Raw genomic sequence first — 17,577 nt, 5'->3', positions numbered from 1 at the left:
CCCCCATTGATTCCTTTTCTTGTAAAAACTCAATAGTAACTTAAAAATAATTAAGTTGATTACATTTGCAACCATGTCATTGAAAGGAAAACACTTTTGAGGAACAAGGAGAACCTTATTAATGACAGCATTTTTCACTAAGTTTGACATGAAAATAGCTTAAAAATATTTTCTATATAAATGGTTCTGTACATTGGGAAGCAATAAATTGAAAGGTGCTCAAGTAACGAAAATAGAAACGTGGTCAATGATCTACTTGGTACAATTTAACTGCCAATTTTCGTTACCAGTCTTACCTGTCACTAATTCTCTTTATCAACCTTAAGTGCCAATTATTTACTATATTCCGGGCTTTACTATTTCAAACTTTTCTAATATGCCCACCCTTGACCCATTTGTTTTCTTCTTCACCTTACTCTCTAATATTAATACATCAATTCAAACTGAAGATCCAACTGAAGTTTTTCCTCCTTTAAGAAATGTTCCTCATTTAGAACACTTTTGAATTATTCATTTGGATTACAGCTATTTGTACATATCTTATTTCCTTGTAAGATTCTTGAAGGCAAGTATCATGTCTTATTCATATTTGTATTCTCCACAGTGTCAGTTTCCCACTAGAATTGAAGTTCCATTAAGCAGAGCCCTTGAACATCTTGGTCATTGCTGTATTCCTTAGTATTTAGCATAATGCCTCACATAGCAGCATACTAAAAGTGCATTTTGAGTGAGTGGATTTTGAATGAGTCGATTTTAAAACAAGCTCCATGAAGGTAAGGATTTGTCTGTTTTATTCATTGTAAGATGAATATTTGAATATTACCGAGTGAATGAATATTTGGAAGGCTCACTATTCATTATATACAACAAAAGTTCTTCAGTCTGTATATCTTCACAGAAATCAAAGTATTTATGTTGCCTTTCACCTAATTCAGTGGATGATGTGTCTTTCTGAAAATAAGACATCCTCTAGAACTGCAGGAGTAAAATGTAAAAGAATCAAAATAAAATGGATGTTTACATTAAGAGTAGTTTCAGTTTTGTTCCTTGTACTTTTCTGTGTTCTAAATTTTTTTTTAAAGATTTTATTTATTTATTTGACAGAGATAGAGACAGCCAGCGAGAGAGGGAACACAAGCAGGGGGAGTGGGAGAGGAAGAAGGAGGCTCATAGCGGAGGAGCCTGATGTGGGGCTCGATCCCATAACGCCAGGATCACGCCCTGAGCCGAAGGCAGACGCTTAACCGCTGTGCCACCCAGGCACCCCTGTGTTCTAAATTTTCTGCAATGAAAATGTCTTATTTTGCAATCAGGAAAAAATAATACTATTTTTAAAGAGTGTTAAGGATGAGATCATTTGCAAATGTGTGGCTGAGGAAATTTTAAGGACACCCAAGTCCAATCAAGGTTATCTGGAGTTAATACCAGAGAGAAAAATATTGGAATGTGAAAATAATTTAGAGCTGAAACCTAATCAGCCTGCTTAAAAAAAACAAAAAACAAAAAAAAAACCCCAAAAACAAAAAACCTCTCAGAGGAGATATGGATGGCACTGACTCTAGGAGAAAAGAACATGGTAGAACAAGTACTTATAGTGATTATTTTAGCAGTGTCCTTGAAGTATGACACCCTCGCGGTGGACTGTTTTCCTCCAAATTCATACGCTGAAGCCCTAATCCCCAATGTGATGTTATGGGGAGATGGGGACTTTGGAGATAATTAGGATTAGATGAGGTCATGAGGGTGGGGTCCTCATGGTGGGATTAGTGTGCTTGTAAGAAAAGATGCCAGAGAGCTTACATACTCCCCCTCCCCCACTCATCTCTTTCCCTACCATGTGCGGACACAGCAAGAAGGAGGCCATAAGCCAGCTAGGAAGAGAGCCCTCATCAGAACCTGATCATGCTAGCACCCTCATGTTGGACTTTCATCCTTCAGAACTATGAGAAAATAAATGTCTGTTGTTTAAGTCCCTCTGTCTCTGGTACTTTTCATAGCAGCCCAAGCAGGCTAGACAGAGCAAGGAGACTAAGCTCTGAACTGTTACGTGGCAAGTGGTTTTCTGTACTGGAAGAGGATCCCCTCAGTGATTCAGTCGATAAATATTTATTAAATGCCTACTGTGTTTCATGCCCTGTGCAAAGTACCGAGTATCCAAAGATGACCAAGACAAGGCTCTCATCCCTAAGGAGCTTATTTCATAGGAGACAAGCTTGTGGCTTCTAAGTGCTCTGACAGAAGTATGTGTGGGATACATACATCCCTTTTCCAGGGACTCAGCGGTTAGAGTAATTGTTTCTATCTGTGGTTGGGGTGGGGTAGCTTTGGTTGGCCTGAGTCAACATTCTGTATCAAGTTAACTCTGAGTTCACCAACCAACAGGACAGCTGTGACTCACAATGTGGTGATAAACCTGAGACTTCAACGGTGAGCTCTGCACAGGCCCATACCGGACAGTTACAGAGATTTAGATGGTGGCTGCCCACCGAGGAGAGGGAGGACAGAACTCGCTGCATGTTCTCCAAAATGGAACAGGCTATTGGCAGTGGCTGAATGGCCTCTTCCACCATTTCTACACTGTGAATTTCTACTTCTCATTCTTCTTTGGGGCCTTGACTATTTATAACAACATTCTCATTTACTTATACTAAGTGTATTTTGTATAAGTTAACAAGCATTCGGAGCCTGTTACTCAGACAAAAACTACTGGAGAATGCGGGACCTAGTGCTAACTGCAGCACCCCTCTGGGTCACATGACTTTTGCTGTCTAAGTCCTAACCATTCCCCACATCCTAGCCAAGATCCTACTTTCTCTGGAAGTTGTGCTAAACTGCACCACCCCTGGATGAGGTGGGTGCTGCTGTTATGAGCCTCCTGGACTCCCATATTTCCTGCATCATAGCACTTATCATACTCTTTTGAAATCTCTTATTTAGTTGTCTCCTCCATCAGACTGTCATATCCTTAAGGACAGGAATAATAAAAGTTTTGATGATGTGCCCAGGTCATCAAAAGCTTCCACTGAGTATTTGTTGAATGAATCTGGTTTCAGAGCCTGTCAAAGGAGAGGATGAGATGAGCTTTGGGTTTATGTTGCTACCACAAAGGTGCACCTAACCAATTAAGTTCAGTTTGAAATATCTACCTGAATTTTGGTGTAAATTAATCCAATCCAAATACAGAGTATAAACTAGAAGAAAACACAGTCCACAGAGTAATCGAAGTCAGGCTGATGTAAAAATGAAGCTGTTACGGCTTCACATTATGTTAGTTTAATAAAAATGAAGCTGGTTTTGAACAGAGGTGAAAGTCATGGAGAAAGGGCCTGGAACAGTAGTCTAAGGACAAGAGAGGAAAGGATAGGCTTTATGCAGATCAGCTTGGTAGGATCAGATTATTTATAATCTATTCATTTAACACATATTTAATATCTACTTCAAGATTAGACTGAACTTTGGATTCTGGGCTAAAGAGTTTAGATGGGATATGACAAGTAAGTGATAAATGCTTCAGGTATACATACACCATGAGAAAAGCTGTGAACTATATTCAAACATGATTATTCTAGCAACTAGGCAAGAGTTGACCTAGAGTCAAGAAGAACTTAAAGGTGCTACACAAAAGCAGAGATGGTCTGTTGAATATGTGGGATAAAATGCGACATATATAGATAAGCCTTTCTTCTACTATCTTATCTGCAGGCATGCCACAATGTCTGAAATGCTTGCTACAGAAATCACTCTTTCAGTTTAAGGTACTATCTTTAGAAAGCCTGTCAACATGCAAGATTATGCTACTAAGTGATGGTAGCACTCGATACAATAGTACCTCTGTCTCCCAAATCTGATCTTTCCTTCCTCCTATGAATCTCACTAAAGAAAGCTTAGTGGGAAGCAATACTATCAGACCTCCTCAGAGCTGCGTGTGGCCATCACAGTAGAATGTAAGAGGAGATATGCGGCCAAATTCCACATCACTTAGTCAAAAATAAATTGCTTGCCTTGGATTCACCTCCTTCACTTCTTCCTGAAGTCTAGAAAGGAGACATGGGAGAGATTCATCTTTAACCTATGTCTTAAGCTAGGGCTTAAGACACGTCAGAGCCTCCAGATAGAAGGACATGGGTCTCTGAGCAAACCCATGAACTGAGTAATCATGTCAGCATCAACCAGTCAGCCGGTTTCATGAAAGGGAAATAAATTTCTATTTTAAGTACTATATTTTTTGTTTCTTCATTACAGCAGTTTACCTTACTCTAATTACTATTACATTCATGAGGTTAGCATAGATTTGACAGTTAGCTATCTTTCACCTAGAGAAAAGGAAGAGTCTGAAAATGTGGGTCACAAGAAACAAATAAGAAAGGCCTGAATCTGGACATTCCTTAGGGGAAGGCAAACTCAGATGGGCTGCTAAAATGGGAGACTGTGTTGCCATCTGGGAGGAAGGAGAGGTCTTTTGACATTAGATAGGTGCAAGAGGAAGAACCAATGAAGACACTTCACATACCTGAAAATTGTGGCGGGACCAATCGGTTACAATAATTCACAGAAAGGTAGCAAGAGAGGTATAAATGGAGAAGAGGCAGACTGGCACAGAAAGTGGGGGTAGAAACTGATGAGGGATTGCATTATGGTATTTAAAAATAAAAAAGAAAAGAGGAGCCCAAAACATTTCAAGGCATGAGTGGTCAGGTGACCATGAATCATGAAACTATGACAGTAATAGTAAGTTAGAACAAGTTGTTGGCTAGTAGAACAGGATACTGAACTTGATCTTTTCCATGTTAAATTGTGGTAAGTACATTTTACCAAACAATTTCAGATACATGATGAAGAGGTATTTGGAAAAAAAAAAAAAGGTCAAGAGATTAGGTTGGAGATGTAGAATATTACCACCCACATGGAAAGAATAATGGCTAAAAATGCTCTTTAAAGAAATAACCACACTTTTGGTTCTATTACATTTAAAGTTTGAACACTACATATCTCAATATGCATCTAGATAACATAGCTTCTGCTAGTTGGTAAAAGAAGTTTCTGGCAGCGGCTTTCTAATCATTATAATCAGTATTGTCTCTTTTCACCTCTAAACTTGTACAGAGGTCTCTTCCTGAACTTCTTCACCCTTATTTTGATGTTCAGCTTTCTGGAGAAGCCTGGGACCCAGCAAACCAATGAGTAGACTTCCAATTGGGGCTGTGATGATGATGGACAAAAATGCCACTGTCAACACATCCATTCCGTATTCTTCTAACTGTTTCTCTCCATGAGATCTTGCTGTGTCCAAAGCCACAGATCCTATGGCAGCCTACAAAAGTTTAAAGGTAACAATGGAAACATATGACAAGTGCATAGAGAAAAGGTGAATTAGTTCATCATTTGTAAAAACAAATTGCTTGTTCTTTTACTCAGCTAAAAAAGCTCCATAAATCTTCTTTCAAAGTATACTGCAATGAGTTTTGGTTGTCTGAAAACTCTCCCTGCCTGGGGAAAGAATAATAATTCATATGTGCCTATTTGCATAAGGTAGGGCTACAAAAATATCAGTAAAATATATCTCAAAGCACAAGGCAAATTCAGAGTCACGATATTAATTAATTAGAACATGATCCCATATACTAAAGTCCCCCTGAGTAAGGATGAAAGTTACTGGTTATCTCATTCTTTTATCTTTAGTAATTTCAAAGTCAGAAAAAACAAGATGAAAAAATGCAGTGATATTGGAAGATGGTGGAGTTTTAAATGAAAAAAAAAAACATAGGAATATGTACTGCTTTTAAAGCTGAACTAATTGTTAAACATCATGAAACTTGGAAATTCGAGGCACCTTCAAAACTTGAAGTTAATCTTATTAGGTATTTGGTTAATTTTTGCCTCAGGAGTTGGTAAAATACTTTATTTAAGATTTATCTTTTGGAAAGTTTCATGAAAATTTTTGTTTTCTTTTACAGGCAAAATGCAACATTAATGCACATGGGAAAATAGTTAAACAATCTGGTTACTCCCTTATTCCACAGAACACAACAACATTAGCCTCCAGGACAATGAAACAGAAGAGAAAATATCAGTGTGCATGAGACACATGGCAGAGACTACTGATTGCCCACAAATATCTGCATATACTCTTCTATTATAGAACTCTTGAGTTTCAGCTGGTCACATTACTGCACAAATAGAGAGTTTTGCAGCCTTCTTTACAACTAAATGAACATACATTATTCAACATATTCTTGATAATGTTTCCTTATTTTAAATTGGCTTTGATAGCAGGAGAGTGCCATCTTTCAAATTTTAATGTTTAGGAACACATCCTTCGTACCAAAGTTACTAGAGTGATTATTTTGCTATTTACCCACTAAAGTTACCAGAGGTAGTGAGGAAACTGAAGACATTCCGAGGGAGAAACTATTCTACTTATTGTACTACATCTCATATTCTTATCATTATGTCTTAGACTTCTTTGAAAGTCTGATGGAAATAAAATTTCTCTGGAATAATGTCGAAGCCCACAGCCACACAAAATCTGGCATATAGTTATACAGCATACATATCCCCCAAAGCTTCCTAAATTTAGAACATCTAATTTTGGGGGTGCCTGGGTGGCTTAGTTGGTTAAGAATCCAATTCTTGATTTTGGCTCAGATCATGATCTCAGGGTCGTGAGATTGAGCGCCAAGTAAGATTCCCTCTTCCCCTGCCCCACTTGCATGCACTCTCTCTCTCAAATAAATAAATCTAAAAAAAAAAAAAAAAAAAAAAAAGAACATCTGAAACAAAAATGTCCATGTTTAAACAATTGCAAAATAATCAGAGACAGTTTAACCTTGTTTGCTATAATTAGTTTTAAAATAAATAAATAATCAGAAATATATTACATTTGCAACAAATAATAATCTATACAGTTCTAATTTAATCAGTAATTAAATTCTACCAAATACATGGTTAATACTTTCAAGCACCTTATCTGTTCATGCCTTATTCATTACAGTGCACAATTTCTGGGTCATGTGATTGATACATTTGACAGAAGGTTCAGCTAGTTTACAAAATTTACCAGCAACCAATAATTTAGGAAATCAGTAAAGCATTTTGTCAGTTGTTTTTCAATAATTTTTCTCCTTTATACATAAAGACTGTGGTCGAGCATAACTGATCATCAATCATATTGACACTGAAGTACTTCCAAATACTAAGATGGGCCATGCTATTTCTTTTTCACTCTCTTCTTGGAAGATATTGAAATGAAAAGGGTTAACAACTATCTCTCTGGGTGATTTAGAGGGCTCTGACTGATAAAAATTCAAACTCTTTCTTCTTGTGACTACTGCTTTGTAGTTAGTGTAGGGATTTACTGGATTTTTAGTTAAATAAAGCTGGTGATCTAGATAAATTTAAATGAGCTATCATATTTAGGAAATCAATATACCCAAAACAAAACTTTTAAAGAATAGATTAGTATAAACCCTTTTCATAAATCAAACTTCGATTACATTTTTTCACCAAATTTGAATAAGCTATCTTATATAAAATTTCATGGTGTCATATAGAAATAGGAGTTAAAATGCTAAGCCATCCTATCCATCATTACCTGGACTGTGGCCTTTGGAAGCCAGGCAAAAGAAATAAATATCTTTTCCTTGATGTTAAAACCAGCAAAACACACCATCAGAAATGTAGTCAAAATTCTTATCAATACTGCAATGCCCAGGATGGCAACACAAAGGCCTGTAAGAAATACTTAATTTTTAGACATAATAAAGCACTTGGGGAGCAACTGAGTCTCATGTTTATTGATTCAAAATACTATCAACTGCAATTATCTAAATATATTAAAAAATTAAGAAAACAAGAATGGTTAGGCATAATTTATCAAAACATCAATAACAAGGATCAAACCATTTGTTTAAAAGAAGGTATTTTTCCTAGAATTAATTAAACATATTTGATATCTATTATAAAGGAGATATGAATGTTCTCTTATGTTTTATAGCAAGAATCAAACTTTCTTCCATATGTTTATTCAACATAATTATTAAATGATAAGTATGCATGACAGGATTTGGACTAGGTACTGGGTGTACAAAAATGTATAATGTGCAGACTTTGCCTCTATGAACTTCAAAGTCAGAGGGAAACAGAAACATTAACACTGAATTAATATACTATAAGGTAAGTGCAGTATAAACATACTGGTAAGAGGTCATAGAAGAGGAAAAAGTTAATATTTTCATCAAAATGATTGAGAATTGTTTACAGAGTATAAACCAAAGGTGGTATTAAAAATATTTACTAGCCAGTATGGAAGCAAATCAGCCAATCAGAACAGAGCTGGCTGGTCACTGACCAATCAGAATACATTGGTAGTCTATACCTGTTTCACCATATTGGTGTATACACTGACTGCCCATTAGCTCGGGTTGACATGTACAGCTACTTCATTCCATCCTTTAGAATCTTTTGCCGATAAAGATCAGTTCACCTTGATTTGTACAATAGGGAGTGTGACTAGGGTACTGAACCTGAGAAAGGCACAGCTAAAGTGACTGCTATGTAATAGGGTGATTTTCTAAAAAGTAACATTTGTTAAGTGTTTACTGTGCACAAGCTTTAAGTGCATTCGTTATCTAATCCTTACAATCCGTGGGGTAATTTTCCTTATTTTACAGTTGAAAAAAATGAAGTTTAAAAAGGATAAATGACTTTCTCAAGTTTAAAACTCTAGTAAAACACCAGTTAGACATCACCAGAGGATTTACTGTGAGTCTGCAATATGGCTTCTTTACAGAAAGCTGTTGTGGCTTTTTATTGAAGGGTATTGCTCCCAGATTGGTAGGTTTTCAAAAGTACTTGTTTCCTGAAGTACAAGAAACAAAAGAGATGATACCATTCCCAGGAGGGAGCATTGAAGGTTTGGGGAGAAGAAGATTTAGAAGTTTTGAACATATCGAGTTTGAAGTTTTGTGAGGTTTACAAGTGGTGATGTCCAATCAGCATTAGATACATTGATTTAGAGATAAAATTTTAGAATTATGTAGTTTATAATCAAAGCTACTGAATGTAGATGAGCTCAGAAAACTGACATTGAGTGAGAAGCGTAGACGTCTTTGGAAGCACTTTGATGAAGAGCAGCATTTAAGACGCACGTAGTTTCTAAGTGAGGACTCAGAGTGCACTGAAAAATATGAAGTTTCAGAATTCAACGTACAATGTGTTTTAAAGAGGTCAGTAGCATCAAAGGCTGCTGAGTGATCAAGTAAAAAAAAAAAGACTGTTAAGTATTCAGTGTCTTTAGCAATATAATCTTGGTGAGAGCAGGGTCGGTTGTGTGGTGATGGGCAGAAGCTGGGCTGAAATGTATTGAAGAGAGTGAGAGTGGAAATGGAAAAGGGAGATATAATTACCTCTTTGGAAAAGTTCAAAAAGGGGAGTAAAGACGAAGTGTGGTAGGTGAGGGGCAAGTTAAGTGGAAAAAGGAGATTTTATATATATAAATTGTGGTAAAATACACATAACAAAATTTACCATCTTAACCATTTTTAAGTGTGCAGTTGAGTACCATTAAGTTGAACACTCACATTTTTGTGCAACTAATCTCCAGGATTTTTTCCTCTTGCAAAAATGACCCATTAAACCACACTTCACTTCCCCTCCCCAAGTCCCTGGCAACCACCATTCTACTTTCTGTTTCTATGATTTGACTACCTGGATACCTCATATAGGTGGAATCACACAGTATTTGTCTTTTGGTGACAAATGTCCTCCAGGTTCATCCACGTTGTAGCATGTATTGGAATGGAAAGACATTATTTTAAGACAGGAGAGATTAGAATTTATTTAAATTCTGAAGAGGAGAAAACTGTGACACAGATATCTGAAGATACATAAGAACAGGGGAAGAATCTATGTGTGAGGTCCAGAAGGAGACAGCGGGAGATGGGATTCCCAGTAAAGATGGAGGAATATGAAATGAGTGGAATGGAAGAAATAACCAGTATATGTGCACAAATAAATGTTTAAGTGCAGTGTTATGAAATCAAAAGTTTTAGCTTTTGAACGTATGAATAAATAAATGAATGAATGAATGAACAAACGAACATTTATGTTCCATGGGTGTATATTATAGAACTGACGAGTTATCTTTACAATTCTGGCCCTTGATCAGAACAAGTCTAATTGAACATTTTTGTCCTTGGAAAAAAAATTTAAGACCTGCATCTTCTGGATAGTAGTTAGCAGTGTTACTTTTCTTCACAAGGAATAATCTTAAAGGTATAAAATTTATGTCTGAGATTGACAAATATTATTTTCTGGCCAACTACTCTAAGAGACTTAGATTATTATTAACTTTTTATATAATTGTGACAATAACTATACCTACTAAAGGTATTTCACTGAATAGAAAAGTTGATTTTAGCAAGTGTACTACTCTGAAATTCTTACCTACAGTTTCTGGTCTGAGAGATGCAATAGATACTTCTGCTCCAATCAGTCCAAAGAGAAGGGGCTGAAAGATGTACCAGGCACCTGCAATAATTTTTTCAACCTCCGCCTAAAAGAAACACACACACACACCCCACACACAGATTTTTATTATATGAAGTTACAAGTACTAAGAATTTTACTAATTTGAAATTTGAGTCAATTTGACTTTATTAGTCAATTAGGCTTTATTTCTCTGACATCTATAAATATGAGGTTAGCTAAAATAGAACAAAAAATTACATAAAGATATTTCTAACACAGTTATTATATGAGGTGCTTTAGAGTTGGTTTGCAAATAGATGTTAATCATAAAGAATCTAATAAAATAATCTTAGGAGGACTTCTACTTCTGAATATATGATATATGTGTGTATATATGTAATACTTAGTATTATCTTATAGTTTAAAATTTTATGTTAATTTTTGTTTAGCAGTATCACTCAGAGATCTTATAATAGTAGTAAATATATCTAGATATACATCTAATTATTGCTATATAGTCATCTGTGGTATGGAATTATCTGTTTATTCAATCATTTCTTTATTGATGGCCCTTTAAGTTGTTTCCAATTTTATCTTTATAAAAAACAGTTTAAGATGATCTCAAATCATGCACAAAAATATAATTCAGGTATAGTAAAGTGCTGTGCTTATTAATTTATTACCCCTTGGCTCCAAATCCACATTTCATTGTTGCTCATCAGAAAATGAACCTGAGCCCTTTAAATATTTCTTCTTTGCTACCTGGCATCACTTGAAATTTTGTCAGTAGAGGGTGCTGAAGAGGTATTACAAGGAAGATGCTCTTCCTGATTTCCTGGACTGCCCCCAGCAGGATCTTATAGCACCCTTGGGTTTTTTTAGTACACGGGTGGCTTCTACAGTGCTGGGCTCCTATAGTGCATGGCAGCCAGCAGCACCCAGTGGCCAGCAGCTGCCCCTAGCTTACTGCAAAGGAGTTTCATAGCCAACTCCCTTGGGCAAAATACCTCCTCATGGACCCTAGAGGGTGAATTTCCTGCAAATGTGAAGTACAGATTTCCAGCAAATTGTCCAAACAGGGCACCATGGGTGTCTTCTCTACCATCCAGTGAACAAAGGTTCTCTACCAAGATCTGGATTCTGAGGCTTGAGGGTGGGAGTAGGTGGGGTGGAGTGGGGTGATATAAGCGGATGGCTCAGTCTCAGCCCTAGTTGTTTACAGCTGCTATTCCTATATTCGTCAGGGGTCTTCTACCCCTCAGAAGCCAATCCCTTGTTATCTGATCCCCTGGTATGGTTAATAATAAGCTTTCCCTCCTTCAATTACTATGTGATTTCCCTTTCCTGATAAGATCCTAACTGATATAAGTACTAACTTTATAACACATTTAGCAAAAAACGTAGAAAAAGATGGATACAATTGACTATAGCAAAAATAGAACATTGTGTGGCAAAAGAAACCATAATCAAACAAAGAACAGCAAGATGACAAACCAGGAGAAAATATCTGCACTGTGTATAACAGAATAAGGAGCAATATCCAAGCAATAAGAAAAAGACAGAACCTAATAGAAAAATGGTAAATGCATACATACAAGTAATTGACAACAGAAGAAACACAAATGGCCAAAAAATATAAGATGCTAAAATTCAGTAATCAGTGAAACACAAATTAAAGTGATATGCCACATTTGCGGGTGCACCATATTAGAAAAATACTAAAAAGTTTATAATGTCAAGTATCTGCGATGTAAGGAAAACTCTCACTAATTGGTAGAACAAATTGATAGTGCTTTTTTTAGAGGGTAATTTAGCAGTGCATGTATTACACTTTTAGACACCATTACAGTATGTAAAAATTTATACTGAACAGATTTTTCCAATCAACTAATAAGAATCTATATTTTTGGACAACACTTTTGCCCTTATAATTACACATCTTTGAGGATCTGGTTTTCCATATCTATTTTCAGCAGTTTAACAAAGGAGGATTATATTTTGTCTCTGTTTTCTGTATTTACTTTTATTAACTCTGGTATGTTTATTAGAGTAAAGGTTCTGTTTCTTCTTGGCTTAAAAATGTTGAAAGGCAGAGTGCATATGTGAGGGGGTTGTTCTATTCCTATATCATGCAAAGAGTTACGTTTTCATATCATAAGGAATCAGATAATGACTTGGGTTCAAATTCTGCCATCTGCTAAATGCAAGCCACTTATCTCTCAACATCTTATTTTTTTCTTATCTGTAAAATGAGAGGTGTATATTAAATAACATCCAAGATCCTTTATCATTTAGTGACAATGACTCGTACTACCAAAACTGGGGTCCAGTGACCACCTTTCCATATATCTTCAAATTCTTTTTAATTTAGTTTTTTAGAGTTTACCATAGGTAAGCTCAGACTTTAGTTGGTATCCACAATAGCGAAGAACACAAATTGACCCTATTAATCTTAGATTACTAAGCCTTTATGACTAATTAGTTAAGGGATGGCCTCAAAAATATTTCACATACTCAGAACTCCAATGAAAGCAGATGGCTTAAAAAGTTTTCCCTATCAAATTGTTTTTATTTCTAAACTGTAGACAAAGGCCACCGTTTGTTTTATGATTGTAACACTTTAGTTGAATATCAGACATGGGCATATATACTATAAAACTTAAAAATGGGAGAAGAGTCAAAATGTATCTTCTTAATGCTTTTTCATAACTTCAAAAGTAAAATGAAATGCTTATAAAGAAAATGGAGTCATTGAATAGGCTAAGTGTAAAACAGACCAGGGGAATAAAGATGATGTTGTCCACACTAAATGTTAAGGCTACTTTACACATCCGTTTGCACTAGTAGTAAGAATCTTCAAAAACATAAATCACTTTCAAGGATAGACAAAAGGAGAAAATTAGCAGGAACTGAGGTTCCATCATGACTTCAATATCTATTGAAACTGATACTTCCCTTCTCAGAGAGAAGAGCATTACAAGAGTCAGAAGATTCAAAATATGTCAGAAAAACCATCCCACAACTACAAAGGTCATCAGAAGCAGCACTGGATTTGAAAATGGGGAAAAAAATGACAGAGGCTTTCAAAAAGTGAGTGTATTTGAGGTAAATGTGAAAAAAGATGTTCCTAGTTCTTTCACTGGGTTGTGGGATTACATTGACCTACATAATCCGCTGGGCTGCAGACAATCCTGGCAAAATTATGACAACTGCAGATGAACAGACATTGTGTTTTGGTTTATAACAATCTTTTCTTTATAACCCATATTACAGTTTTAGGAAGAGTAATGTGACTGGAGCTCATCAAAGTTTCCCTTTCCCTGATTTGTCTTTCTGTGCCCATAGCCGATGAGCACTCGCCATAGGCATTAGTCTCCCCCTTGATTTCCCTGTTGCTAAAACTACTCTTTTATGCCCTACCCCAAATGCTATGGCTCCTTTTCATTATTTATTTTTTTATCCTAACATTTATGAATTTAGAGACTTAATTTAAGTTGCAAAGTGTAGCAATATGTTTTTAATACACTGGGTACGTGTTATTCAAATATGTGTCAAAATACAAAAATGTGCCTTGCACAATAACGCTACAGTTGTATTACAGAGTAGTACACTCTGGAGTCAGGTAAACCTGAGCTTAAATCCCAATGCCACTTTCTAATTTTGTGACCTTGGATATGTTATTTATGCCTTTCTGATTTATAGTCTGTATAACATGGAAATGGAAATACTTTTTAAATTTTGTGTGTGTGTTTGAAATAAATGAAAATATCCACTTAGTGCCTGCCATAGAACCATACAGACTGGCAATAAAAATTTATTAAAAAATGGGCAGAAGACATGAACAGACATTTTTCTAAAGAAGACATTCAGATGGCCAACAGACACATGAGAAGATGCTCAATGTCACTCAGCATCAGGAAAATACAAATCAAAACTACAATGAGATATCACCTCACACCTGTCAGAACGGCTAAAATTAACAATACAACAGGTGTTGGCAAGGATGTGGAGAAAGGGGAATCCTCTTGCATTGTTGGTGGGAATGCAAACTGGTGCAGCCACTCTGGAGAACAGTTTGAAGGTTCCTCAAAATGTTAAAAATAGAACTACCCTATGACCCAGTAATTGTACTGCTGAATGTTTACCTAAAGGATACAAAAATACTGATTTGAAGGGGCACATGCACCCCAACGTTTATAGCAGCATTATCTAGAATAGCCAAAATTATGGAAGCAGCCCAGATGTCCATTGACTGATGAATGGAAAAGAAGAGGTGGTATATATAAATACAATGGAATATTGCTCAGTTATCAGAAAGAATGGAATCTTGCCATTTGCAATGACCTGGATGGAGCTAGGGGTATCATGCTGAGCTAGATAGAGACAAATAACACATGATTTCACTCATGTGTGGAATTTAAGAAACAAAACACATGAACAAAAGGGAAAATAAAAAGAGAGAGGCAAACCAAGAAACAGACTGTTAACTATAAAGGACAAACTAATAGTTAGTAGACAGAAGAGGGTTTGGGGGATGCTGATGAGGATTAAGAACTGTACTTGTGATGAGCACCAGGTGATATATGGAAGTGCTGAATCACTATATTGTATACCTGAAACTAATATTATGCTGTATGTTAACTAACTGGAATTTAAATAAAATCTTTAAAAATCTAATTACTAGGGGCGCCTGGGTGGCACAGCAGTTAAGCGTCTGCCTTCGGCTCAGGGCGTGATCCCGGCATTATGGGATTGAGCCCCACGTCAGGCTCCTCCGCTATGAGCCTGCTTCTTCCTCTCCCACTCCCCCTGCTTGTGTTCCCTCTCTCGCTGGCTGTCTCTATCTCTGTCAAATAAATAAATAAAAAATCTTTAAAAAAAAATTAAAATTTCTAATTACCAAATTAAGATTAGATAAAGATGAAAAAAAGCTATTATTTCCCTTCTCTCTTTTTACCCATTACAGTATAAAATAATGAGTTGATTGTGATTTTTGAGGATTGTAAAAGAGGTAATAACAGAAAAACATTTACCCATAAAGTTCAATTTGAAAAAGCTTACTAATAAGCATTTTTGAGTTTTTTCTGTTGAATAAATGAGAGGAAATAAACTAAAATATTTAGTTTACAGAGCTGTTGGTTTTAGGTGGAGGAATTGCAAATGATTTCTTTCCTTTTTTTTTTTTTTTTTTCCAAGTAGGCTCCACACCCAGCATGGAGCCCAATGTGGGGTTTGAACTCACCATCCCAAGATCAAGACCCGAGCTAAGATCAAGAGTCAGATGCTCAACCTACTGAACCACCCAGGCTCCCCTCTATCCTTTCCTTCCAGACTTTTTCCCCTTCAAAGTTTAAAAATGATCGTATATCACCTTCATACTCAAAAATAAAATTAGTTTTATTTTACAACTTCCTATCTTTGATAATTTACTCTTCTCATGCTAAAAAAGGTTACCATTAAGAAGTGAATGGACAATTTGCAAAATGCCAATGCCAGGCAAACTTCCCATGTGTTGGACAAGGGGTCACAACTTGAATGTAGCCGCATCCTTCACTAAGGTGAAACGGTGAACTTGGTGTTGGGGCAGACAATAGATCAGAGTGCTTCAAAGAGCAGGGCACAGTTGTCAGCAGCCCAGGAGAGGACCGAAGACAGATAGCAGTGAGTCCACAGAAGGAAGCGAAGGAGGCAGCACAGCCCTTAAGTCCAGAGCTGAGATTAGACAGAAGACTGACCAGAGATAGGTGATAACTCTGCTTCAGCCCCCAAGTAAAGCAAAGCCATAGAAACACAAATATTTTGATAAAAGCAAATGCCTATCTCCCTCGGTCTGCTCTTCCTGCCGCTCCCCCTGCTTGCGCTCTCTCTGTCTCTCTCTGACCGATAAATAAATAATAATTAAGAATCTTCAAAAAAAAAAAAAAAAAAAGCAAATGCTTACAAGAGAAGAGGGCTGATAAGAGTACCCAATTTATATAGGACGTTTGTTGACTCTATAGCTCTGCTCTTGTCAAATGTTAGGTTATCTGAAATCAAAAAGTAGAATTGAATCATATAGGTGTGGCTAGGAAAGAAAAAGTAGACCTGAAATAAACCTTATAGGCAAACCTCTTGCAAGGCAGCAAACCCAGGTGTACATCTAATGCAAGGAGCAGGTTTCAGAGGGACTTTCTCCTTTCCTTCGAAGCCCAATCCTTCTACACTCACTTTGCCATGGCCTCAATACCCTTCTCTAGACAATGCTCCAGGCAGCCCCCACCATCCCCCTCTCCTCTGAAGCAAGACGATTCAGTTATACTTGTCCTAATTTCCATAATCTATACCAAGAAATAAATAATCTTAATAATCTTGAAAATCAGTAAGAAAAAAACCAAAATAGTCTTTTAAAAATGGACACAAACTTTTGAAAAAACTGGTTAGTAAGCATAGGAAAAGACGATTAGCTTCCCTCATAAGGAAATGCAAATCTGATCAATAGTGAGATACATTTTTCACCTATCAGGTTAGCAAAATATCTGATTTTTAATGATTTCTTCAGAAAAACAGATCCCCGGGAGATAGGAGGAAGATGGTGGAGGAGTAGGAAATCTTAGTTTTGTCTGGTCCCAGGACTTCAGCTAGATAGCTCTCAAATCATCCTGAACACCTGTGAACTCAGAGATCTAAGAAAAGAATTGCTGGAACTCTACAAATAGAAAAGTGACCACTTTCTGCAAGGTAGGAGATGCAGAGAAGTGAATCAGAGGTGATATATCAGAAGATAAACTCCAGGAGGAGGGACCTTCCCAAGGTGGCTACAGGAAAATGATACAGCACGGAGCAGAAACCAGAACTTTTAGAAGCGTGTTGCGGTGAGGGATGTCCCCACCTAAAAGGTGCTCAGGTGGTGAAGTGGGGTGGAATTCTAGGTGGGACAGTCTCAGGATCTCTAGGGTCACAGAAAGAACCACGACCAAGTATGATTTATTCCTGGGCTGCAAGGGTGGTTCAAAGTCCACAAATCAATCAATGTGATATACTACATTAATAAAAGAAAGGACAAGAACCATATGATCCAATCCATAGATCCAGAAAAAAGCATTTGACAAAGTACAGCATTCTTTCTTGATT

General features: G+C 36.6%; 1 protein-coding gene across 5 annotated transcripts in view; it reads right to left on the bottom strand.

Moving 5' to 3' along the window:
* Positions 1–2,553: 2,553 nt before the first annotated feature.
* The window catches only part of SLC9B2 (solute carrier family 9 member B2), a 56,420-nt gene continuing 41,396 nt past the window's right edge, over positions 2,554–17,577 (bottom strand). For 4 of the 5 annotated variants that reach the window (XM_045792771.2, XM_045792762.2, XM_045792744.2 and 1 more), the window contains 3 exons: positions 10,444–10,552; positions 7,592–7,728; positions 2,554–5,311 (listed from right to left, as the gene is read on the bottom strand). In XM_045792771.2, the coding sequence (XP_045648727.1) occupies positions 5,090–5,311; positions 7,592–7,728; positions 10,444–10,552 (468 nt within the window). In that variant the 3' untranslated portion in view covers positions 2,554–5,089. The remainder of the gene's footprint in view (positions 5,312–7,591; positions 7,729–10,443; positions 10,553–17,577) is intronic. The other variant, XM_045792801.2, reaches the window with a different exon arrangement.

Source organism: Ursus americanus, chromosome 8, assembly GCF_024610735.1.
Source record: "Ursus americanus isolate L20-20 chromosome 8, mUrsAme1.1.p, whole genome shotgun sequence".
NCBI lineage: Eukaryota > Metazoa > Chordata > Mammalia > Carnivora > Ursidae > Ursus > Ursus americanus.
This window is presented reverse-complemented; position numbering and strand designations above follow the sequence as displayed.